The 26797-nt window shown below is 30.3% G+C and overlaps 3 protein-coding genes across 7 annotated transcripts; all 3 read right to left on the bottom strand.

The window, feature by feature from the left end:
• Positions 1–2425: 2425 nt before the first annotated feature.
• muskelin (muskelin 1) lies at positions 2426–7141 on the bottom strand. Of its 2 annotated transcripts, XM_070635279.1 has the most exons (10): positions 6863–7141; positions 6577–6633; positions 6435–6503; positions 5786–5872; positions 5275–5678; positions 4841–5199; positions 4344–4501; positions 4231–4263; positions 3709–3871; positions 2426–3604 (listed from the first exon to the last, which is right to left on the bottom strand). In XM_070635279.1, the coding sequence occupies exons 1-10, from the start codon at positions 6937–6939 to the stop codon at positions 2795–2797; spliced, it is 2217 nt and encodes a 738-aa protein (XP_070491380.1). In that variant the 5' UTR covers positions 6940–7141; the 3' UTR covers positions 2426–2794. The 2 variants fall into 2 exon arrangements, with proteins under 2 accessions (XP_070491380.1, XP_070491388.1); XM_070635287.1 differs by lacking the exon at positions 4231–4263 and having other exon boundaries at positions 6863–7140.
• A 374-nt stretch (positions 7142–7515) lies between these two features.
• Positions 7516–14429, bottom strand: LOC139086731 (microtubule-associated protein RP/EB family member 1-like). Of its 3 annotated transcripts, none has more exons than XM_070635314.1 (8): positions 14270–14428; positions 12404–12617; positions 11571–11716; positions 10296–10312; positions 9426–9655; positions 8902–9106; positions 8763–8835; positions 7516–8244 (listed from the first exon to the last, which is right to left on the bottom strand). In XM_070635314.1, exons 2-8 carry the CDS (start codon positions 12522–12524, stop codon positions 8194–8196), a joined length of 843 nt encoding a protein of 280 aa, XP_070491415.1. In that variant the 5' UTR covers positions 12525–12617; positions 14270–14428; the 3' UTR covers positions 7516–8193. The 3 variants fall into 3 exon arrangements, with proteins under 3 accessions (XP_070491415.1, XP_070491423.1, XP_070491431.1); XM_070635322.1 differs by lacking the exon at positions 14270–14428 and adding an exon at positions 12711–12733; XM_070635330.1 differs by lacking the exons at positions 9426–9655; positions 10296–10312 and adding an exon at positions 10811–11042 and having other exon boundaries at positions 14270–14429.
• Positions 14430–15091: 662 nt separating this feature from the next.
• On the bottom strand, positions 15092–25790 carry sano (CABIT domain-containing protein serrano). Of its 2 annotated transcripts, none has more exons than XM_070635294.1 (6): positions 25702–25790; positions 20383–20503; positions 18310–18838; positions 17814–18180; positions 16696–17194; positions 15092–15856 (listed from the first exon to the last, which is right to left on the bottom strand). In XM_070635294.1, exons 2-6 carry the CDS (start codon positions 20445–20447, stop codon positions 15511–15513), a joined length of 1806 nt encoding a protein of 601 aa, XP_070491395.1. In that variant the 5' UTR covers positions 20448–20503; positions 25702–25790; the 3' UTR covers positions 15092–15510. The 2 variants fall into 2 exon arrangements, with proteins under 2 accessions (XP_070491395.1, XP_070491404.1); XM_070635303.1 differs by lacking the exon at positions 25702–25790 and adding an exon at positions 25465–25603.
• Positions 25791–26797: the final 1007 nt, after the last annotated feature.

Raw genomic sequence — 26797 nt, 5'->3', positions numbered from 1 at the left:
GTTGAACTATTAATATTAATATTATCACAATTTTCGTTTAAAGTAAAACTATGTGTTAAATTGGATTTTTTTTTTTGCTTATATATCACTGAAAAAATATGCGAAAAATCGAAAAAGGACCAAGTTTTTACGGAGATAGGTCGTTTGGTACTGACGATGAAAAATTTTTCTATAATTTTCCTTTCTACGCTCGGAGCGAAAAAAAATGCTTTTTTTGTTCCTTGCTCTCAATTTCCGAGCTTTTACTCACAATTCTCTCGTTGTGTCTGTGTATGGGTGTAGTGTGAATAATATGAGAAAAAGCATAAGTTTATTTTGTGGCTGAGAGGAGCATGAAATTTATATAAACAAAAGTTTTTTTTTTATAGACAATAGATTTCCACTCTATTCATTTCATCCTTCTGATTTCAATTTCTTCTTATGCCTATTTTTTTCTACGTATTGTATGATAAACAAGGCACACAGATAGTGTATTTTTTTTCTTTTGGGCCTCGACGAGATTTGTGGGAGATTTTTTTAACGGTTTAAAATTATTTAAAATTTATAAAAACTTTGCCATTAAAAATTATAGCAAAAGCTCAAATCAGAGCTCGAAGTCGACTCAACATTTATTTGGAGTCAAGTTGGTTTGAGATGATTTTTCCATATGTAGCGCTGAAAATTAGTCATTTCCCAATACCAACAACAATACTATCTCCAAACGCAATCTATAGAAAGTGTCAAAATGAAAGCTTATTAAAACAAAGCAGAGCTCGAAGTCAAATATGCAAAATTCTATTAAGATATAAAGAAAGTACCTTTAAAAATTCACAAATCAACGGTGCAAATCAGTGAAAGCTCAAAAATTATAGTAAGATACTATAAAAAATTGATGTTAAAACTCCATAAATTTTTGAGGATTTTGCATGAAATTGAAAATTTATTTCCTAAAATTCCTAAAAGTTTTTGGATTTTTGAGTTTAGTACCTAAATCGTTTATGGTAAATTTTAATAACACTAGCTTTTTAATGCTATCTATAAAATAATATTAACATAGATTTTTCCAAGACACATCATTTTAAAAAAGTATCGAAGACACAATTCTAATATGTATTTTTCCCAAAAACCTAGTACTTCATTAATGTTCTTTCAATCTAGTACGTTAAAAATATTCAAAAATATACGTTAAAAGTCAAATCTTGACAAAATAGTAGACATGAATATTTATAAAGAGTATAGTTACCTTTCAGTGACAATGACCCAAAATATTCTAATGTAATCAGGATAAATAGAAGAAAAAGTGTCACACTGACAAGCACAAAACTTGCGTCGAATCCCTTTTTCTATATGATATTTTCTCAATGAAATTCAGATGGAAAAGGAAAAAGGAAGGAAAAAAAGAGAGAAGGAAAACGAGAGATCTAAATAAATATATATATAGTCTATAGACAGTTGATGTTTATGATAATTTTTTTTCTTCTTTTTTTTTTATTAAACATTCAAAAAAAAGCAAAATATTTTTTGACAGCATGCTTTAGGGCGATTATGATGAAGCAACAAAAAGATTATAAAAGTATTAATTTTCTCTCCCGTTCTCAGTTTTTTTTTTATTTTAATTTTTTGTGTCAAATACTTTTCAGCAGCACAACAAATGCGCTATGCTGTTTACTTTCGCTGACATTTAGATCCATTTTATATTGTTGAGTAATTTTGGTTTCAGATTTCAAATCATTTTTGATAATTGTTTAGTCAAGATATATTTAATGTAAATATATTTAAGGCTCGAGGGGTGTTTACTTTAAAGCATATTGAGCTTGTTTGTTGTGTGTCGCATTCTCATGATTTTTATTGTGTTATTTTATTTGTTTCAATTCCGACGAATTAAATACAAATTATGATAATGATTTCCTGGAACATTCGAGCTTTTGTTGATTCTTTATAGGATTGTTTTGCGGTTGAAAGAACTTGTTTTTATTCGTTCTTGAAAGTTCTGGTAATTTAAAGCTTTAAGCTTTGATTTTTTTGCTGTTGGATTCCTTTGGGGAATTCTTCAAGAACTGCTAATTTTGCGCATTTAAAGTTCATGTGTAAGATGGACTTGGATTAATCCTCACTGATATCCTCAATATTGAAAGAATTTTCCAATTTAATTTAAAAGTCTAGAATTGTTCAAGACACATTAGTTTCAAATTTATCCAAGACACATTAGTTTCAAATTTATCCTAGACACATTTGCATTTAAATGTGATTTTAAAAACGATTCTAGTATGCATTTTCCAAGACACATTACCATTTGAATGCTATCAGAGACACAATTATACTATCCAATTTACAAAAATCTAGTACTTCAATAATCAAGCTTTCAATCTAGTACGCCAAAATATTTGAAAAATATTCGTTAAAAGTCAAATCTTGACATAATTATTGACTAAATTCATCATTAATCTCCAAAATTCATAAAAGCCATAAAGGAACTAAAATTCCTATTTATTCACATATTTCCAAAAAATTTACATTAAATAATGTAATAAAATTATCAAAATTTACGTTGTTATGAGTAATAATAGCTTCATGTTGTCATGCAAATCACGTCCATTTGTACTGTTTCGATGCAATCAGTTGATAAAAAATAAATCAATCTTTAATCTCTGATGTTGACAAATTCTCGTAAAATTGATGCAAAACTTGAGTTATGGATGGTAAAATTCATTAAAAATTGCCTCCAAAAATCTTTTAATATTGATTATATTGTATAAATACGCGTTGGCCACTTCGTTTTGACAATTGTGACTTTACAAACTTATTTTTGACGTCCTTAAACGTTTATAAAATTTAGTAAAGCTTGTTGCGGTTGACATTTTGCTTTCGGAAGCAATGATGTGAGTTTATTAAATAAAATTGATCGTTGATTTCTCATTTTACAATGGTCATTGCTGGATTCACCTTGCTGTTCGTCCGAGTCACCATCGGAACAATTCGTAAAAGATTTATTACAAAAGAGCAACGAGGCAAGTTTATGAAAGTCATTTACTTGATTTATGTCATTCTTATCAATTGTCTCGGACAAATCATTTCGTAGAAATGAAAGTGCACTGATGGGATTTTTTCGAGTTATTTCTTCATATTGTTGACGTCTTATCAAATATTTACAATAATTTAAGATGCTGTCACGTGATGGCTTCCGTAATTGAATTATATATTCCGAGTCTGACTTAAATACATAAAGTGAATCGTTTGCATGGACAAAATAATTTACATCGCCAGCACGTGAATAATTTTCAGACGAATCTTTACAACTTTGTTGTGATCCATTATTATTGTTTGCGGATGAATGTTGATGACTTTTATGTATCGTAGAATATTCGTTTGTTGCCAATGAATACATCCATAAATTATCCTTTATTAGGATATAGATTTCGCCCTTGTTTAAATCTATTGTCGAAAAGCACGATCCACAAGGCTTTTCGCAATTCATTGTTGTGTCTAATGAGGCTGTTGATGAAGATGCAACATGTGATGATGTCGGTGTATTGGCAAATAAATTAGACTCTATATCAAATTGGACAATATCATTGAATGATTCCTTTGCACGGTGGCCGCATATCATATAAATCTTTTTTCGATTCTATGAGAAATGGATATGGAATGAAAGAAGAGAATTAGATATAAATGGTGTTAAATTGAGCCAATATTTATCTATCCATTTATCATTAACTTATAAATCCTTACATCATCATACAGCATGCTGTGCGATACTCTCGCTTTAATAGAATTTATTTCAGGATTTGCTGCATTAATATGATTAATGTCCAAACATAATAAGTTCCATGTATTTGTGTTTATATGATACGAATAAAATCCTGAATATGAATCGTTGGCGCCCTCATCAGACCTATGTGCGAAAATATGAAATGTAAAGGGATAATTTATCAAAATGGAATGCATATGTGTTCAGCTTAAGATCTAAATTGAATTTACAACATATTTCTTACAATTAAGGGAGTTTTACAATTCAAAAAATAATTTGAAAACCATACAAATGTTAAATAAGAATTTGTATGGTTTTAAGATAACGGCATTCATAAATTCAAATGTTTGAAAACCTTACAATTTCATTCAAGTTCCGAAAGAGCTTTTTTTGAAACAAATCAATTTCAATGCCATTGTACGGTTTTAAATAATTTTAACAATAAAAAATAATAAATCAAAAATTATAACGAACTATTTCCAAATCGGAACTTAAATATGTACCAAACCAAAGACGGCCAAAGTGAACATAAAATTCTGTTTTGTGAAAAAATAATGCGAAAAGTAATTAAATTTAATGCAGTAAAAAAAAAGGAGATGAAGTTTTATGTCCTTACTTATTGACTAATTTCCCTCCGAACACATAAATGGTACGCTCTCTGGGATTTAGGCAAATCTGATGATTTTGTATTAATGAAGGTCCGTTCATTTGCTTCGTATCTTCGCATATTAACATCCACGTTTTTGTTTGGATATCGTACAAATAAAAATCATTCTGTGGAAAATAAAAGATAAAAGTTCAATGTAGAAAATGTGATTGTTATAGGAGGCAAGAGTGCATTTCACATCCTTAAAATTATTACTTAAAAAAAACGGTCAAAAAATATTTGAAAATTTTTAACCTTAATTTTTCAAATATTTTATGACCGTTAATTTTCAAACATTTTGTGACCGTTAATTTTTTTAAGCATTTAAGACAAAACCGACAACGACTTGCTGTCCTTAAATACATGCACAAAAAAAGGAAATAAAAGTTTTTCTTCATTTCCATTCAGTGTCAAGTTTCGCGATTTCTTTAAATAAAAATTTAATTTATTTTGGTATATCACGTTACCTTGTAAGAATCATTTACATTTTCCGTCCCTCTGCTTGCCTTCCTTCCAAGCATAAAAATTTGTTTTGAAACTGGATCAAAGACCATTTTCTGTCCGGATCTCGGTGAAATGGAGCAACTTTCGCTTATACATGTCCATTTATTATCCTTAATATCATACAGCCAAAAATCGTTTAAATCTTCCGAGTCATCCTCACAATGTCCTCCAAACATATAAATTACATTTGATTCATTATCAAACGCGTAGCCAGCATCGACACGAGTCTTTGGTCTTAATACTTTCTCACTATCTTTTGATAATATTTCACAAAAATGTGCTTTGTATTTCTGATTAGAAATATACTCGTCGACATCGCCATCTGTAAAGGAAGAAGCAGCATATAGTATGATATACACATGAAAGAGCACAGTAGGTATCTAAGGAAGTTACTTACATTCTATAAACTTTGCCATAATCTCCTCAGACTTTTCAAAATTTCCAGCCTCAACCAGGCACTGATACAGTTCCGTAATCTGATTGTCTTCTAAATGTATATTTGCCTCATTTTCCAAAGTCTTAAATGCATCCATATAACCCTTATCACGTAAATGTTTTAAAACAAGACGTATTGCCTGCTTTTCTCTTTGGTCATTGAAATTCCTCATCATGTCACTAACATAGGAATCATTCTCAACTCCCCGAAGCTCCACATACCATATACTAAAATTGAATGAAGGCCCAAAGCTCAACAAAGGTACAATTTGTACATATAATATTGGAATTTCTCTTTCTCCTTCCTCCGTGTACATCTTATGCTTAAGATCAAATATCTCTGGCACATTGTCATTTTTTAAGCCCCTAAAAAAAAGTAAAGAAGATGAAAACTTTTTATTAGCAACAGTTTGCACATAAAGAATTATTGCTTGTTGTATATGATAAAGTTTGATAGCGAAGGAGATACTCACCCTTCAAAAATTTGAAACATATTGCTCTCTTGGAGCCCGCCATAAATTTTAAACTTCTTCAAGTTGCAAACATGACCGGTTTTGTGCCTAATGTGAGAAAATAAAGTCGTCAAATTTATTACTTTAACTTATGTGAACTGAGTGGATTGGAATTTCGGGTTAATAACTTTTAGGAAAGGAGTTTGTGTGACACTTGTGGGGTCTAATTGGAAAGACTGTGAGGGACTTAAATTCTATTTACTGGATGTCACTTGAGGATGACAAATAAGAAGCTTTAAATCAAAAATCAATATGAAACTGCATTAAAGGATCGATTTCTGAATAAAACATGTTTCATGTACGCTACATTCAACCCAATCCCGCCAGCCACAAGATTATGTCAATTTGAACTTTATAGATTTATCAAACGCTTGGTCACGCAAAAGCTACGTGAATAAGATAAGAAACTGTAGCAGATTTTTTTCTAGGACGATTTACGACGGAAATGTAGCAGAGTTGGAAATATATTTGATTTACTGCCATCAGATCATCACTCCAGTAATGGACTTTTTGACATCACTGGATGTTTTAATGATCCAGTGAATCATAAATAATCAAGTAGATTCAAAGCTCAGGTGGCATATGAAATGACCGAACATATGTTACTTACTTCCCAAAAAGTATCTTCTTGACTATAGCTGGTTTATTAAGCCTCAATGTGATGAATTGTGTCGGAACACTAAAAATGGAAATTTATTTCATTGAATTGTGAGTAATAGTTAAGAATAAATTATCATATCTGTTATACTTACTTAGTATCGCTAGACCATCGTGATATTTGATCGCTTGGATTATCGTCGCGAATATTTCTTAAATAAACAAGGAAATGGAAAGAATGAGTACAAAAAACCGGTATTACCTTCAGAAATTGCGCAATTGATATTTAAGCGAATTATTAAAATGACAACAAGTGTCTGACTTAATAAATTAGAAGACAGTACAAGTGTCATTGCCAAAGTCAGAAATAAAGGCTTGCATGAATGAAAATTTACTATTTTTAAGTTTTTTTTTTCGAGAAAATTCGATGAAAATGCTTACTCTGGTAAATATGACGATGAAAAGCTGGAGAATGAATGAATCTCGTATTGCAGCTTGGTTATTCTCTCTAAATCCATCAAAATATATCTATTAATTGCAGTATATCCTCGTCAAAATTGATATTTTAATTAATGAATTTTCACAAAATTTTCGGCACTAATTTCTCAACAATTTAACGATTAATTGATTATGACTTCACAATCATTAATTAATATAATTACACTTGATTGCTGTACAAGCTATTTTTAAGTCTAATATGAATGAATTATAGTGAAATAATGTAAAAATTTTCTTATGAATTGAAAAAAATTCTCACAAATTTATTTAAAAAATCTAGTACTTCACTAACAATAATTGTGAGAGATACAGAGCGGATTTTTCAAGTCGCACATTGCCGCATTGCTGCTTTTTGTTTGTTGATTGTAAATCACAAAAATGTGTGGAATGTCCATAAAACTGGAAAATAGTAAACAATATTTTTTTGAATCAGAAATCGAACAAAGTTAAAATGTGTCGCAACTGTCACACGACATATCTTCATGTCATATGGTCATCCTGCAAAGATGTCATTTGTTTGGCGGTGAAACTTTCTATTCCACATTCCTTAAGACAAAGTATGATGCTGTGAAATAGAAATAGGAATAATAGACAACTTTTGTTCAATATTAAATTTAAATTTATTTTTTTTATGCTTCATTCTCTTTCACACGTCTTCAATATCATAAATCTTCATGTATATGTATATATATTTATATAGATCTAATGCTTTTTTCTGATGTACAAGCATAAATCATGAAAATGCAAATACAAAAATTGTGAGCAAATCACTCGTTTTTTTTCATCTCATTCAATTGTTTCCATTCCTTTTTTTTAAATTACTTAAAAAAGTTAATAATTTTTTAATAGGTTTTATCAATACTAAAGTGTGTGATTTTTGTAACCAACCATATATTCTCAATTACAATTTTTGCATAAAATGTTTTATTTTTTTTTCCTTAACTAAAATATATAATTAACGAATTATCATGTTTATATCTCTCATAGTTTATGCTGATAATGCATCCGTTCGTGGTGTTCCCTCAAAAATTAATAAGATACGTTAATATGTGTATTGTTTGTGTGTTCGATGCAAGAGATTTAGTGCTATATTAAAAAGCTTTAATCTTGTTATATCCTCATTTTTTTATATAGATAGCATAGAATTTCAGACGAAATTGAACGATTTTTTTTAAGAAATTGAAGAAAAAGCATAGGGGGGGTTCTGATGTTAGATCATAACTGCGCGAGCGATTAATGGTGATATTTCTTGTTCATCTTAGTTACAATAAAACTTAATATTCTTCTTCGCCTTGATCTTCCATATCAGGAGGTGCAAAACCGTCCTAAAAATTACATGAAAATTTCGTTAATTTTGGTTATTTAAGTTTTATTCATATGTTTTAGTATCAGACAAGAAACAATTTAAGACTAGACATTTTACTTTCATTATATACTGTGTTGTGATAAACATTATTTATGTGCTTTCAGTGCTGTTTATTTTTCGTCGATTTTTGTGTTATCAATAATTTACAATTTAACGGTCTTTTGAGATTCAAATTTTATAACATGCTAGTACCGTTACATTTAAATTTTTAAATTTCGTTATTAACATTCTAGTACATTTACAAAATCCGACATTCAGCTTTGTTTTAATTAAATTAATCAGATCATTTTTAAGCCACAAACGGTATCTGTAAGTCGAATTTCGCATACTTTCCTCCACACTAAGTCGAGTCTTATTGAGTTTCACTTATAAACCGCACATGAAAGCTTATGCAAAACAAATTGATGTTTATGCTTTGAAATTATTTTTAGTCTAGTCAAAAATTATCTTGTCCGATGGAATTTATTCTGTATTTACTTCTGTTGCATAAAGAATGTCCAAAATCTTTTGAATTATTGGTGTCGTTTCTCCTTCATCGGCTTCTTGACATCTAAAAAATAAATAAATTCAATAAAACTAATTCTCTAAGAGATTAAGGAATGTGATAACTACTTACAGAATCTCGATATCTCTTAATTTGCTAAAATAAAAGTCACGTTCTTTCTCCAATCCCTCCAAATTCAATCTCATGTCCATAAGTTGATTTGAGAGCTCCTCGACTTGCTGATTCGAAACATTATTTGCCGACGTTTTTGTGGACGTAGTCACTGTCGTACGATTTGCTGGTGCTGGTGCTTTTGCTGGTGGGGCAGCTTTCGTTACTGTTATAAAATTGTAAATTAAATACAATAACAATTAGAGTCAAATTATGAATTTGTTTTAAGTACGATAAAGACGAAACAAATAATTATGGAATGGATTTAAGTTTATTTCCTTTAACAACCCGCTGCGTTAATATGTTATTGTTTATGATCATTATGAATGAAAGCTGTTGTTGTTAAGTGAGTGAATAATGGAGTAAGTAAGAAATTATACAAATGAGTTAATAAAAATTGAGTGCAAACAGAAAAAAACCATTATTTTGTTAAGAGAAACTTCTACAAAAAACAATAAAAAATAAGATTCAAGTAAAAAACATACGTGGACGACGAGCTGGCATTGATGTTGCCGCTACCATTGGTTTTTTAGCAATTCCATTGCTGCTATTTAATGACTTGCCTGCGGGGGCTCCACTTCCGACACCCAATCCCATTGGCAAACCATCGCGAGCCAATACAGCATCATAATCTCGTCCATCATAATTTGCATCGAAAAACTTTTTGAACCATTGCAAAAACTCAAAATTATCTTGAAAGCGTCCCTTTATCAACCTTAAATTAAAATCGTGTTAAGAAAAAAATTTCATATTTTTAACATTTTGTGACTCTGTTATCTTTCTCTCTCTCTCGTTCCTGCAAATATCTTTTTTTTTACATCCAATTTTCACTTAATAGCGCAATTTTGTTGTCCGTAAATGCCCACATTTTTGTGAGCTATATTTGGTCAAACTCATAAAATTCAGATTAAAACTTTACAGATTACTATTTAGGCTTGTTATTATGAATAATTCAATGCTGATCACCTTGTTGTGATCACTGATCATTTAGGCTGATTGAATCTCATAAAATTGAATGACGTCAATTGACATAAATTTTAACGACTTTTTTGACATTCAAATAAAATGATCTTGAATCTAGTACATTTTGACCAACTTTTTTTTGAATTTTTGAAAACCGTTAAATATTTAAAATTTCAAAATCCGTTAAATATTCAAATTATAAAACACCGGGTACACAAAATTGGGGAATTTCAAACAAAACTGCGCTATATTGACACAGATCTACAAACATTCACATTCTCAGTGACATTGCATGAAACGAGTTTTTAAGTGCATTGAATTAAAAACTAAAAAAAGGATGAAATAAGAAAGAGAAACAATGAATTTAATGTGTTTATATTAATTCTGCTTACCTGTCGATAGGAATAATCTAAAAGAATGAATGAATAATTATGTAATAAATGAAAATTAGTGTGTGGTAAATAATATTAGGTTCATTAATATATTATTATTGAATGATGGAGTACGGTCATATCAAGCGAAAATAAAAAAAAAATCATAATTAGAATTATGAGGAATGTATGGAAAGTAAGTAAATAAATTATGTATGCACAATGCAGTGTAAAGGTATAGGTATGACTATGTAAATAATAATAAATTGTATTGTGACAAATCGTAATCAGCGAGTCATAAAAACAGCAAGAAATAAAAAAAATCCTACACATTACTAAAAAAAGTTGTGTGTAATTACAGAAGAATAATGATTTAATACCTAAAAATGATTATACTTGTTCATGGTTAAATGGCTGTCAAATCAAAAAAATGAAATTTTTTTGCCCTATACAGTCTAATAGTTTTAAAAAAATCCATTCCATGATCATTTTTTATGTAAAATACAATACATTAAATGAAAAAAGTCATTTTATACCAGCCAGAACTCTCCTCGGTGCTGGTTGCTGCATTTGTCTTTTTGCAACGCCAACATCTCCTACACCTAATTCATTTTGTATAGCTCCATGACCTAACTGTATTCCAAAACGAGCTTCGATTGGATCGTACTCTCTGCCATCGTAATTGGCATCGAAAAACTTTTTAAACCATTGTAAGAATTCAAAATTATCTTGAAAACGACCTTTAATTAAACGATCGACCGGCACGATCTATATTGGATTATAATAAAAAGAAAATGGAAAGCTGATTTTTTTTTTGTTTGTGCTGATTATTTCACTTTTTTTTCTTCTCTTTAAATTATAGTCTGTGTGTGTGTAAATGCTAATCCTATATTGATTATTTATGAACATTTTTTTATCATCACTTAAAAATTTTTTGACTCACATCTATTTCTGTTGACACATATATTATTCATGAGGAAAAGTTAAGTCTTGTTAGCGCATTTTCCCAATATTTATTGTTTAAAATCTTGAAGATCTTTCGTCTTCAGTCAATGATTTTTGACCGTTATATTTTTAAATTCATCAATTTAAATTTTGATGACCGTTAAAATTCAAAATAATTTTAACCGTTAAATTTAAAATCTAGTACTATCAAGCAAAACTATTGAATTTAAGGAAAATGCGCTTTCGTCAGCCACAAGTGACCTCAATTGTACTATTCTCTTCTCTCCTTCTCATGTCTATGTCAAATATATTTTATCATCATTGCATATTTTGCTGTATGATTCAACTTACCTTATCAACATTCATTTTTTTGAAAGCAGCTTGAAGGATCTTGAAGTTTTGAATATATTCATGCTCCAAGTTTGTTCTAAATTTGACTCGTTTCATCGGAACTGATCCAGAAAAAAGCATATCCATATATTGACAGTAGGCAGCTCCTATAATGAGTCATAAATTTATTGATTGTTTTTCATTCATTGAAGGAAAATGAGGAATAATTAAGAATTTAGCTGATCCGTCAAGCATAACAATATCATTTTTCATTGTTTTTTCTGATTGACAAATTTACTTTTTTTTGTTAATGATCATGACTTTGATTTTTCTCTTCTTTTTTTTCTGTCTAATGACACTGACACAACACATGGTAACTTTGTCACACATAAATATTTTTCTCAAACTGTTGCGTTTACTTTCTTCACAAGATTCATCAGCTTAAACTGAGATATGTTCTGTTAGGTATTACGTGACTGTCAGCATTATTTGGATTAATGTTCTAGTCTGTGATTTATAATTATTGTCATTTGTCTGTCTTTCTAGGGATGTGAACTTGGATTAACATTTAACGATTTTTACCAATTCAAATTGAATAATCTAGTACTTTTTGATCAATTCATTTGAATTTTCAAAAGTCGTTAAAATTTTCTCAATCTTCGGCTCTAATGGCACTAAACCTTAATGACTTAATCCATTTTCATATAGTTCACTAGTTTCAAAAAATTAGAAACGGATATACAGTATGACAGAACAACAATGGGCTCGTTGACAGACGACCAGAACAACAAAGGAAAGGAGTAAATGAAGAAAATTATAATTTATTGTTCTTGACAAATTTGTTGACAACTTACCAGTACATAGTTCTTCAATTTTAGTAAACTGAGATCGTAAGCAATCGTTGACCCATGAGAGCATGTCGTGACGGGACAAGTTATCCGTCGTAACATTAGTTGAATAGACATTTACTGCCATAATGACGTTGAATACAAATTAAATGCAATTAAAAACAACCTTTCTTCACTGGTTTTTTGCTCGGAAATACAAAATTTTTGTTGAACAATCTTTCTGGAAGTGAAAAACAGAAATGAAATGAGACAAAAAAGTACAATACAGTAAAATAGATGTGAGTTGGAGTGAATAAAAAACTATTTTTGTTACTATCTCTTTTTATCAGTATGTTTAGCCTCTCAACATTGAACTTGAAACAGTGACATACACACAGCACACGACGGACGGACGATATGTTAGTTAATGCCCAAAAATAACAATACAAATGAAAAATATTTTTTTATTTTTTTGATGATGTGCAACAACCAAAAAGGTATTTCTTCTTCTTCCTTCCTCCATTTCTTTTTCTTTTCACTTATTTGAGTATATATGCCAAAAAAACAGTTTTCTCTCATTTCATAAATATTCAAAAATGCTTAAACTTATAACTTATGTGAATGAATAGAAGAGACTTTAAAAGAAATGTTAAGGTATTCAGCTTATAAGCGACTTTGGCGCATTTTCAAGGTCCAGAGCAATGAACTGATTTTTTGTGGAACTTAAATCAGTTCGAACCGGTTTAAGCCGGTCTTTTGTAGCTCACGCTGGATCATAATTCTATAACTTTGACAGATTGGTTTATTTTGATCCCGAGGATTTATTTTTAATCCAGAGGGATTAATTCTTACTCTAGAAGATTCTATATGACATTTTATGCGACTGCTAGATCAGTCACGCAAAAAAGAGTGAACCGCATGCAATAAAATGGGTCAACAAAAGCCCAATATGATTTCTCGTGTGTCGGTTCCTCCCCAATGTAACTGATTAAAGCAACATTGAACGTTAGGCTGCTTTTTTGGGACTGTTAGTGGCCATAAAGAATAAAAACGGTAAACACTTTGCTTAATATATGTAGAAAATATATAAATTTATTCACCTAATAATAATGTATATGATAGGCTTCTCGTGCACACACGAAAATAAAACTAACTAACAAGAAAATTTCTTCTGTATTTGGATAGTAGGAGAGAGAAAATGTGAATTTTAGATGAACTTGGTTTTTCAGAAATAACGAAAAAAGATGTAAAACAAGAAGAAAAATTAAGAGAAATGCATTTTCTTGAAATTCTCTTATTCTCATGTATTCCGACTGGATCTATAAATAGCAGTGCTATTATGTGTATATTCTCTGGAATAAATCATTCGATTTTTAATCCATTTACAATCAGTTCTTGGATTGTATGTATCGATAACGCTATTAGTCATTGCACTTTTATGTGTATCTTGAGTGCCTTAAAATACACATCCAGTGTACAGTCATAGACATATTGTAGATGAAGAATGGGAGAGGAAATTAAATATAGAAGGCGAAGTATGTAGTCGTAAACTATTGAATTATGTGACGCAATGTTAAAATTCATCCACAGATCGAAAGCAATTGGAAGAATGAATGGAAAAAAATTGAATCATCAGAAATAACACTCCCAAATAATTTTTTTTTTATTATTTCTTTTCACTTAAATTTTCCCATTATAATGAGACAAAAGGGCAATTTAGATATGCTTTACAGACATAATGCATGTAATAAATCGATATTAACGTTACTGATTTAAGCAAATCCAAGTAGCGATGAAAGATATTCAAGATTTTCGTGAAAAATTAATGAGGTCAACAACACTGAAATTTCACCAACTTTTCACTCGCCATTACTGCAAATTCTTTCAACTTACCTACAACAAATTGTTTATCAATATTATAGTAAGACACAGATTTGATAAATTGAGCCACTTTTAAGTATAGAACAGCAAAAATACTAAAGTTTTACAATCACTAAATATTTCGTAGCAGTTTCTAACCTTCCGTTTTAAGGGGGATATTCACTACTGCAAAAAAATAACGGTCATTTTGCACATAACCGTCACTTTTAGTTTGAAAATTTCTCGAAAATTCTGTACATTTCCTATGATTTTGAATTTTTGAAAACCGTAATTTCATGATTTTGTGAAATATTGTGTATCTATGGAATAACTAGCTTTGCTATTTTAGACACTTTATTATGCACTGTTGTGCTAATGTAAACTAGACTAGCTGTCATTCCATTTAATGATTCAAATTATTAAAAACATGAATTACACCGAGCAAAAAATCCATGTCGATCATGTGTAAATTTTCAAATAATTTTTGACGGTTGATCATTCGACGAGTTGAAATCGTATAAATTAAATTAACATGCCGCATTGATGACTAACTTGTGAGTAATGCAATAAATAGTAAAGTATATGAGTAAAGTTGTCAAGAATGGTGATGATAAGAACATTGGAATGCAGAGTATCTAGATACAGTCACAAAATCGCAGAGCCAGTTTAAAAACGTGATCAAGATCACCTACATAAAAAATGCAAAATAAGTTATTAAACGTGATGAATAAAATTGGAAAAATGACTATAATAATAATGTATAGAATTAGAAGACGTATTGTATTTTAAATATCAATTCATTTTTTTAATTTTTATTACCATTCAATTTTAATAATTATACAAATCGTTTAATTCGAATAATCTATTTAATTGTTTTCTCGACAAGCATATTCTATCTAAGTATCTCTATATATATATGGAGAGTGAGAGAGAGAGAAGTAATATTACTTTTTTGAAAAGATATATCCTCAATTAATATTGTTTTTTATTTCTTGCGAAATTCTTAAAAAACTCGCACAAAGATGATGTAATCTCATATATATTGTGTATAAAAGTACATTAATCAAAAAAGATTCAGGAGATCATTGAATGGATTCGCCATGTACTCATATCATCATACAATAACTCGAATCGCAATTTTTTTTAAATAATTTAAATCGTTTATTCTTCATTTAATATTATTAATTACTAATGAAATTCAATTTCAAAGAATATATCCTATCCATTCGAACATCGACATCATCATCATCATTGTCATGACATGAGCATGATTATTATAAATACAGTGTACGATCATAGTACTTATTCTTGTTTTTATGTGATTTCTTATGCCACATAACATCAAATATACCTAAGTTAACACTACGACTTCTCTCATGTACTTTCGAATTTGATGATGTGGATGAGTCGAGCGTATCATATTTCTTTAAATTTGTCGTTCCTGTACTTGAACTTTTCTTTAACTCATAATTTTTATCATGAGAATTAAAGTTTTTAAATGAATATGTATTATGTATGACATGTTGTGGTTTCGATGATGGTGCACGTTGCTGACTAGGTGAATTAACAACTACGTCAGATGTGGTTTGTAAGTTACTAAGGCTACCAATTCCTTTATATCTACGAAAAAATGAGAAATTATAAATTAAATGAATTAATTAATGAGATACAGGATGGGAAGCTGTAAGAATGCAAGATCCATGTCCACACGAATGATATCTCTTTGATTTCTATTTTAAAGATAGTCGCGGCGTAGTTTGATCCCAAAAAAGTTCAAGGAAATTAATGATTCTATTTAGAATTCAGCACATATTCGAGGTCATTTTTCATTTTTTGCACGACTGTGTTTAGGGGGTCGTTTATAAATGATGTCTATTGTTGGATGTGATCTTTGGTTATTTGACATGTTGTACATTTAGGGAAGAGGAAGTCAGGAGCGTTGCTGGGTTTATGAAATAGAATGAAAGGATTGGCAGGGAAAAGGAACAGGAATGGTTAAAGGAAGGAAGGGAGGAAGAGGGGAATAAAATAAGGGATAAGGTTAACATCTCCATGAGCCAGAAGCGTTGCGAGACTCTTGAAACAGAAGGAAATGATTGAAAGAGGAACAAGGAAGGGTTAAGTCAACATTTGAATGATCGACGCCATAATACCTAACCCACTAGACATCATTCACAAACAACTCCTCACCACATCGGTTTTTACAGAATATCATGGTATCTTCGGTCAACTTGCTACAATCCGATCATTTTTCATGATCATGTATGCCTTCTTTATTATATTCACACGTTTGTAAACAAACGGTCATCGACATTTGTTTGTCTAAAGTCAAGGCCAGTATCAAATCATAACAAAAAAAGACCGACTGTGCTGACCATGAATAGTTTTTGTTTTAAATAAATGAAAAGTTATCAGGAAATGGATCGATATCATCGGGAATAAATTTAATTCTGCGTTACCTAATGTGAAACAGTGGACTTTGTGGGCTCAAATCATTTGACTCTTTTTGTGGCGATGAGATTTTTGCACCATGTGAATTACTAGAACGTGAAAAGATGAGTGTTGGACGCTTTTGTGTAAGTTGCTTTTTTGATGGAATTGTTTTTAATGACGGCGGTATTGGCTTTTCGAATAGATCATGCTTAATCCAACTATCAGAATTAAATAAATGATGATTTTCTCGTTTATGAGATGAGGCTACTTTACTACTACTGCTCGATTGACGTAACTCATTATTAGACTTTTGTGGCGAATGTGGCAGTTTCGGTGATGCTTCAGACAATGACTCAAAGTTATTTAAATTTTTTGGCAATGATGTTAAACCACGCACGTAATCATATATTTGATCGATTTCATCATATTCGTATGCTGTAACATGACTTGGTTGTATACTCTTTGTTTCCGCTAGTAATTCTGGATTTGTTGATTTCTTGAGAACATATCCATTAGCAAGAAGACCTTTTTGTCGTGATGATGGAAATACACAATGAAAAAAAAAGAACAAAAAAAAATAAAGTAAAAAATTATCGTCATTAAATTTAATGAAACAAGTCAGCACACAACATTGTATGCTGGATCATGTGGGGGGTGGACGGAAAAATTGGGAATAATTTTTGGGAGATTGGTTAAATGTTAGATTCAGCTTTCAACTTAGTGCTTGCATAGCTGGATCTTAACCGAATTCTTCATTAATCAAGATCAGTGCTTCTAAACCTTTTTCAACCGTGACACAGTAAGTCATTCATCTAGTCGCTAGGGAACCGCAACGTCGCTGCATTGACGGCAGCGCGGGATATCCTCCTTTTACTGTGCCACTTGGGACTAATGTGTCACGGAACAAAGATTGAGAAGCACTGTTTTTTTTAACATTTCAGCAGTTAAATTTGTGGATTTGAAATTTGAATTTTCAAATTACTAAAAGTCGTTAGAATTTTTCAGTTACTCTAAGTTCTTGAAAATACAAGAATTACTGACAAACAGACAATTTTCGGCAATTCCCATGGGAAGATTCACTTTGGATTAATGCTTTTAAGTATATGAAGCTTAAAATTAATAGACATTTAATTAATTAACTTACTTTCAGTTATTAGAACTGATTCCTTCTTGTTATTTCCATCTTTATCATATAATTTCAAATCGATCACTTGCAAACGACTCTTAACATCCTGTAAATGTCGCATGCTTCTCTCGACAAGTCTTTTAAATTCCGTAAAGTTCTCCAATTGCGATATATTTTTAACACATTGCATCTTTAACTTCGTATTTAATGGAATTGAGATCAATTCTATATCTTTTTGTAATGGAAGTGCAAAAATATTATTTTCGACTTCTATGAAACCTAATAATCTAAATTCTGGCACAAATGACGATTTTAAACCTTTTGGTGGCATTCCATGTATCAATCGTACAATTAGTGGCATTCGCTTCTTCAATAAATTTTTTACCTATATCACAATAATGGCACCAAGAAGGCACAACAAAAGAGAGAAGAGAAAAGAGAAAAAAATTATGTTAAACGTAAAATTGAGACACACACAGATCAGAATCATTCATATTTTTTTTTTTCTTATTACCGTATGTACGCCACTTATACTATCCTCTTTTTCTTTAGCTAACGGAGAAAATTTTGCTTTGCAATCGAGTGGCAACGAAATCAATTGATTTTTACTCGTTCTACATTGCAAAAATTTTCCATCATCGCTTATTGGAGTTAAAATTTCACCAGCATTTAATGTTTTATTTGTATTGTTCGATCTGATTACAAAAGTTTCGCGTACAATTACTTTCTCGTGTATATTGCGACGTCGCGATAGCTCAAGAACACTCTCAAATGGCTTTGTTGATCGACCTTCTTCGCTAAGTAACTCAAAAAATCCATTGTATGAGTCAGGAATTAGAATGATCTTTGAACCAACACTCGATGACTTTTTTCCTTCTTTCATTTTTATTGGCTGTGCTACGATTTGAAAATTTTTACCGGCATTTAAGAATAATGCTGTATTACATAAATTAGGACTCGATAATGACGGAACACCAAGAACACCTGAATGCTGTCCTTTCGTTATTTTCGCTACCATCGGCATTTCGACTTTTGAAAAGTCTCTGTATGTTGTTTCATGAATATTAAGAAAGGAAGAAGAACGTAAAGAAATTACTGTATTTTGAATTTATTTGCATAATTAAAATAAATATTATGAAAATTAGTTTGTGAGCTGTCACCATAGGTGGATATCTTTTTGCTTGAGCGCATTTTTGCAACGTTTTTTTTTATTGACTTCTATTTTACTCAATTGTTTATGTTAATTCTAAGTCATTCTAAGAAAGGTAATGAAGGTCTGGTTTGAAGTTCTTTTTAAGTATATCTCTTATCATATTTGATTAGCTTGCTGTTGATTCTATTACAGCATGTTGTGAGCATTGTGGGAATTCTTGCCATTTGGACAAGATTCTGTGTAATAATGAGAGATCGACCTGTTCCGAAAGGACACAAATCTGTTAGAACTGGTCATCATCTACTAGACATTAAGTTGTCTTTAACTTAGTCATAACATGTTTTTGTTCATTCGGGTCTGATAGGAATCGAACATAAGCTTTCATAAAATAGAGGATTACAGCTTTTAGGGACTCTATTAGAGCTTTGACTGGTTTGACTATCCCACTGACACATTTGTCTGTATATGACACGATACCTAGGATTTCAATCTACTTCGATCCCACAACATTATCTTAGAATCCCCAGTCCTAATTTCCTGTATGTAACATGATCATCAATTAATATCAAGGACAGTTGTTTACCCTAGTAACACTCAATAAGCTTGTACTTATTATCAAAAAATTACTGTTTTGAATCAACTAAACACTAGACACAATATTGCAATATGTGGAGTATCAACTAATTCCAGACCCTCTTCCTTCTATAAATGTCGGACGTCTAATTTAATGATCTTCATCAAAAATTCTTAAAAAAATTACTTCGATTTAAATAGAATTTATGAATTCTTTTAAGATCTTAATAGATGCGTAGGTGTCACTACGAATTTAAAATTCTGTAAGTCACGAAACCTTGAGGAAATTATGACATTTGAATTTTTTTGTATATAACGAAAATTATTAGAGGTTTTGTCTCGAATAGCCGGTAAGAAATTGAAAACCCCTTGATTTTTGATACCCTCTACCCTCCCTGGATGCGTCCCATCCCATCCCATGTTGTTAAGTCTGAACGACGCCCCCAAAGTGACAAGCAATAAAAGTTCATTTCCGTTGCAAAAATACGCTTAATAAAATTATGTGCATTGACTTGATAAAGAAAAGAATTAAAAAGAAATTACTTGAAATGCAAATTATAAGAAGAGGATCTGCATAGGTTCATAAGCCTAAAAGGGGTACTCCACCAAAAGTAGTAAGCATTAAGTAAAAAAGCAAAGCAAAAAAAATTCGTTTATAAGCAAATAAATGTCGGTAATTATTAATAAATTATTTTTATATTACAATATAAGGTAGAGAATAGTCAGAGAGAGAGAGAAAGAGAGATATACAGTCGAGGAAGAAGAATAGAATAGATGTCGTCATCCAATCATCCACCTCAATCAAACAACAACAAAAAAAAGAACTAAAGAATTTAATATATGGAAATGTGATGTGATTACCTTAAATGCATGGCTGTTTCCTCAAATCTTGATGCTGCTAAAACAATTTGCGAATCGCTGGCCATATTGAGTTTATTTATAAGTATCTTATTTCATAGCATTACTTCAAAATTAGAAGATCCTTTCGATCATAAAGAATTGAGAATGTAAAAAAAATATAAATAAATGAAAACATTAGTGATGGTGTAAAAAGAGGCAGGCATGCAGAGGCATAGCCAGAAAATCAAAAAGGGCTTGACCGTTTTTTTTTTGGTATTTTGTAAAAATTCAAAAATGAAAAAACCGTTACAAAATAAAAGGTTTTTCAAATCTCAAGTAAGGGAGAACGGGGAAGCCCTTATTGGTCCCCCTGGCTACACCCCTGCATGCATGCATGTATGTATGTTTTATAACAAACATGATGAAGATGAAGCCATATGAAAATGTTAAAAAAATATATATGAAAGAAGAGACATTAGTTAACTTATGTCGTTGTTGTTGTTGTTATTTGTTGCAAAGAATAATTGTGAAAGGAAATTCTTCATTTCTCGAATCATCTTATGAATTTTTAATTTATTTATTTATTTTTATTTTACTTTTTACTTTACTTTACTTTATACTCAATTCAATACTCATACAAATCACATAAAATGTTAAATATTCAATAGCGTCTATGAAATAAATAAAAGAATTAAAAAAAAACGTTAGAAAAAAATTTCACACTTTGGTGATAATCGCGCATTTTTTTGTAGTTATGAGAATCTTCGGAAGGAAGGGAAATGACCTTTAAATACATAATTGCGGTCTTTATTGTGGATATGTAGCCTGATATGCTTCAGTGATTTCTGTGGTTAAGTAATTCACCTTCGAGTCATCGGTCACTCAGTTGAGAGGTAATAGTCGAGTCTTGAGGTCAGAAGTTCAATTGAGATATTTTTCATGGATACATAACTTTATTATGAACGGATAAATGTTATCTAGCTGAATTATTAAATTACATCCAATAAATCCGCCTTCATTCGTTCTTTACGAACGTTTATGGGATGACTCTTATAATGATGTAATGTGGGCTATTCTTATGGTCAATAATCAAATCTTTTCCTATTATTTGCTACTCAAAAGTTTAATCATAACGGAACTTTATCTTTCCAAAACAGGAGATGCATAGAAGCTTTAGTTTCACACTTCACATAAAAGGACGTAAACTTTTGAAGCTTTTTTTCCCACAAAGCTCATTCAACCATACACTTGCTAATTTCACAGATTAGTCAGACAGATCACTGCCAATAATACTTAACTCTTAAGCAATTGTGCTTAGAAAAATTTAATGTTCATTAAAATGATGTGATTGTTGTTCAGTGATTGAAAGCTCTAAAGTGGCAATTTTGTAAGTCTTGCTGTTTAGTTTATTGCTATTTCTCTAAATGTCGTATGTGCTTCTCATCACTACCTTATTGTCATCTCACGGAATTTCATTTTAATATTTTATCATTCATATTGACGATATTCTTAATGACACGACATTCCTGCCTAGTCGAATGTGAAAAAATAGACAAAAAAGACTAAATCGGATGATATAAAAAATATTGAAAATCTAAAATCGGAAGTTTGTTATCTATCATGTATGCATAAATATAATTTTTACGACTTCAGAACAGCTCGTTCGTAAAAATGTTTTTCTATTTTTGCGCTTCCACGATTCTTATTTTAGTTTTTTTTGGTTAACGCCACATTATAATACAAAGAAGACACAAAAGAGCATAAAAAGAGAGTCTCTTTTTGCACAAACATGCCATTTAACGCCAAAATAAAAGCAAAATAGTTTTCACCTTCATTCACCAAAAATTATGAATCAATTGCTCATATAAATCAATAAAAGTGTTTATATTTTTGTTCATTTTCGCTCGTTTCTTGACATCATCACTTTCTGAACACATTTCTTTTCAAACACTGAGCGAGTATAACGTGTTGAAATAAACTATTTCTTCTCTGGAATTGCATGTTTAAGAATACTTTGTTCTTGAACTTTTTTCTCCACTTTTTTTGTTGCAAATAAATAAATTGTATGGGAAATAAGTTCAAGCTTTTTAGCGCTTTTCAGCATGACAAATTATGTCTGTTGGATTCACTTTTACTTGAAGGGGAGAAAAAGTTTTTTTATTTGGTGATTTTAATAGACTCATAATTTTAAGTGGTCTAGTTTATGTGAGATTTTCGATAAATGAAAATGAAAATCAGTGTTTTGAGAGCGGATAAATCACGAAAAATTTCTCAATTGTTGTTTCTACTATTGTATTGTAATCAAAGATTACGAATCGATTAACGAGAAATCAATGGAATTAATTAAGCTTTTAATCGTTTTTTATATGAAAACTCGATTCGAATTTTGTATTGTTTACAAACATTTGAAAATTTTTAAATCTGATTTCCTTAAATTTTATGCATTTTGTGGTGCTTTCGTGACAATTTTCACTTACTCTAATAGTTTAACTTTTACTAAACAGCAATAACAATAATTCTAATAATTAAATTAAGGCAAATACTTAAATTTGATGTTTATTGTTTGAAATTCGAATCAAAACTGAAAGTTTATTAGAATTTCAAAAAAGTTTCAACCGTTGATTTGTTCTTATTGAAAAATCGAACTGAAAGTTGTTGAATGCAGAACAAAGTCTATTTTTAAAGCATTAAATAGAAAGTCTAAACAGCTCCTAATAAAAAATGCGTCTGAGTCACTAATTCATATACAACAGGAATGAATTTTCAACTAGTTCTTTTTCATGTTTCGTACATCAGTTCAGATATATACACAACATATTAAGCTAGTAAGAAAGAGCAAATAAGTGAGTAAGAGAGAAGGAAGAGAACATGATGAAAAGAAGGTGCGAACTTAAAAACTTCAGTGCCATGTTGTAATGTAACGAAATAAAAGCAGGCACAAAATTATAGAAGCACTATTTTAAGTTCTTTATTATATTTTTTTTTATTCCATTTCATTGAAACTTTTGCAATTATACTTATTCTGAATTGTTCTGCCATTGAGTGTGCTATTTGCGATTTAAAACTGTTAATTAGACACTCACATTCATATCCACTTAAAAAATTGAAATAATAAAACAAAAGTACAGAACAATTTTGCAGCAGAAACAACACAAAAAAAAGCTCAAATTTGATCGATATTCTAATAGTGATTTTGACTATACAATTTGGAAACTGTGTGTATAGATTTTAGATGGATAGATACAGTACATAGAAATTTTTTTGTATTTCCATTTGTACTCGTCTGTCTATTGAACTAAAAGTAAAGGCTAAAGTGAATTGTAATCAGAATTGAATATTTTTTTTATTCCTCTCTGTGCTTTTGTGTGTTAATTCTATACACTCTATATTTCTTTCGTCCGAAGTATGTTGTGGAGTTCAGCCTCATATACTCTATACTCACACATTAATACCATAACATAAAAAACCAGTTTGATTCTTATTTCATTATTTCAGATAAATGCTTTATGGTATTATGTCTTGCGAATTGCAAATTTACTTCTTATTACAAGTCTCTTCTGAGCTCATCTCTTCTTTTTTTTTATTTTTTGCTTGCTCTTTCTTACATTACAGTATATGCATATTATCGACAACTCGTCGCACCATACTCTTCTTATTTTTATTCTTTTCTTTTCCTTTTTCTTCATTTCTTTCTTGCAAAAAAATTAAGACGACGACGATTGAAGAGAAGAAAATACTCTTCTTCTTTATTGTATGTTGTGTATGACTGGCTATATGTATATCATCTATGTGTGTATGAATGATGGGATCTTCTTTAATGATCGGTGTTCTATTAACGTTTAAAAGTTCTCTTTTTTTTTCTTCAAATTATCCTGTCTAAATGTCTGAAGCGATTAGAGCTATTTCGCGAAATTGTCTTAATTTAGAGAAAGAGGAAAACTTGAAGGCTATGAGATATATAGACACAAAAAAAATTATGAACAGCCAACAGAAAAAGGAGGGTTCTTGTAGTCAGCATAAAATATGATTATTTCTGCACACACAAATATATATCTTTTACCAATATGAAATGGAACTGGTATGAAAAGCTATCGAGAGTGAATGACAACAGTGCATGTTGCAGCATTAGTTGATCTGTGTATATGAGTTGCTTATGGATATGACTAATAAAAAAATTATTTTGAAATTCTTTTGCAGACATGTCAAGAGTTTTTTTAATTGAGAATATGTAAAATAATAGTAAACACACTAGTTGAGAGGTTTGAGTAATTGACATTGATATATAGGTTCAAGGCAGGGCTTAATGAGATGAGAGGATTGGGTGATTGATCAGCGCCTCTTGCTCCTGAGTAAATATTGGATTTTTGGATCAAAAAGTTTGAAAATTCTAAGTTCAATTCCTTAAAATTGTTCAGAATTTTTAAACATTAATGCTAGTCTTCTAGGTAAGATATCTCTATGAGTGATAGATGGCAAAGGATGTCCACTACTGTTCTATATGATTGCTTATACTAGGTACCATAACATTATGTAATTAAAACAGTTTTGGGTCACCATTACATGGCCAAAAATTCCTCATAACAAATTTGTTTTAATTGTCACAAAACATCAAATCCAATCCAAGTGATCCACAACAAAAAATTCATAATTTCACCGCAAACTCAAAATTTTCAACAGGATATGCAATAAGTCCCAAATCAAAAGCTCTAATGCATAATATTTGTCAGCTGAGTATTGAATGAGTCAATCAAATTAATATTCAATTTTCCACCATGACGATCACGATTTGTTGTCTAATAAAATTCACAGAATAAAGGATGAGTGAGGTTGTCATCCAAAGTGAATTCAACAAATTGCATTTTTCAGGCTAAAGAATGCACCAAAAGCTTTAAAAAAGCCTGGCAAATAAAAAAATTATTGTACAAGAAATCTCCACAGATTAAAATCCACATTTTCGTATTCGTATACTCTCGTAAGTAAATAAGTAAATAGAAAGTAGAACATGTGTGAATAGCGAAAAGAAATTAATGAAAAACGTCAATCAAATCTCTTTCGTTCGACACGATTTCTTAAATAATTCTTATTCATTTACATCCAACTTACAAATTTTTCTCTTTTTTATTTCTTTCATATAAAATTTAATTCACTTTTGTTGAAAATATTTTTTTTGTTTAGTAGTTGAGAGTGAGAGATATTATTTTCCATTAAAATCTCATTTTGTAACAAATTATTTCTTCTTATTTTTTTTTTATTTCCAGATATATAAGGTATTTCTTTCTTTAATAATGAAAAAAAAGCAGCAAAAATTTCTTTTTAAACTAAAAAAAATCTTTTCTTTACTTCAATAATCTATAGAAATGAGAAATATTATTTTCATCACAGACAAACGAAACGTGGAACGAATGAACTTTACAACGCGACAACTCAACACCGACTGCTTGTTGTTGAATTGAAACAAGCAAAAATGTTAAAAAAATTTAGTTTTACGCTCAATTCTATTCTCTTTTTTATTATGTTCGTATACATGTACATGTTATTATTATTTCTTCGATGGATGAAGAACGACGAATAAAAAGAATTGAAAAGAAACAGAAACAAGAAGAAATAAGAAAAAAGCTTAGCAGCTATTGCTGAAAAGCTCATTGCTCGCTTACTCACTTTACTTACTCATTTGCGATGATGATTGAAAGAATTTAAGTTGCTGGCTGTCTGAGTTGGATATGCTGATGCTTTGTGACCTATAGATTTGTATTCAAACAAGCATTTGCTGCTTATTCCTTGTTGAAAAGCGAATTTGATGAGTTAGAGTGCTTAGAAAATATTGGAAATTGAAATTTTCTGAATTTCGATCAATTTTTAAAAGAAATTTTTGCATTTGCTTAAAGGATTTAGGCTTCTTTTGTCTAAATCAATCTGAAAAAATTGTTGAAATCACAGCTATAACTTGTAAATGAAGGAATTTATGAATTCTGTTCTTTATTGTTTGAAAATTGTAAACAAACTGATCTTTTCTATGAAGGGGACTAACAACCATGAAAGGGCTGATCAACTAACTTAAGATGCATGTATAATTTGAATCTAAGATAGCCGTTGGGATATTCTTAATTTATGTATGGATCTTAAGTGCTTTATATGAACTTTATCTTATCTTAGACTAACATTAAGCATTACTGAAGCTTAAAAACCAACATAATATCAAGATCCAGCAACTACAATGTAATATTTCCCAACTCTGTCAGCTGATGCTCGATATGAATCTCTAAATACTTGTTAAGTCGTCATTGTGATTATTGGATTAAAAAAGCATTTTAAGATGTGAGCTTCTCTCTCACTACCCAACACACACCTCTTTTGAATTATTACTTATTACTATTTCCCTATAATTAATTAAAGAAAGAAGAAGTATGTATCTACATAATATGAATATAGATGAGGC

This window comes from Chironomus tepperi, unplaced genomic scaffold (assembly GCF_022539635.2).
Source record: "Chironomus tepperi strain 1889 unplaced genomic scaffold, CSIRO-AGI_Ctep_v1 contig_9, whole genome shotgun sequence".
Lineage (NCBI taxonomy): Eukaryota > Metazoa > Arthropoda > Insecta > Diptera > Chironomidae > Chironomus > Chironomus tepperi.
The sequence above is the reverse complement of the archived record's forward strand: the minus strand, read 5'-3'. Positions and strand labels throughout refer to the sequence as shown.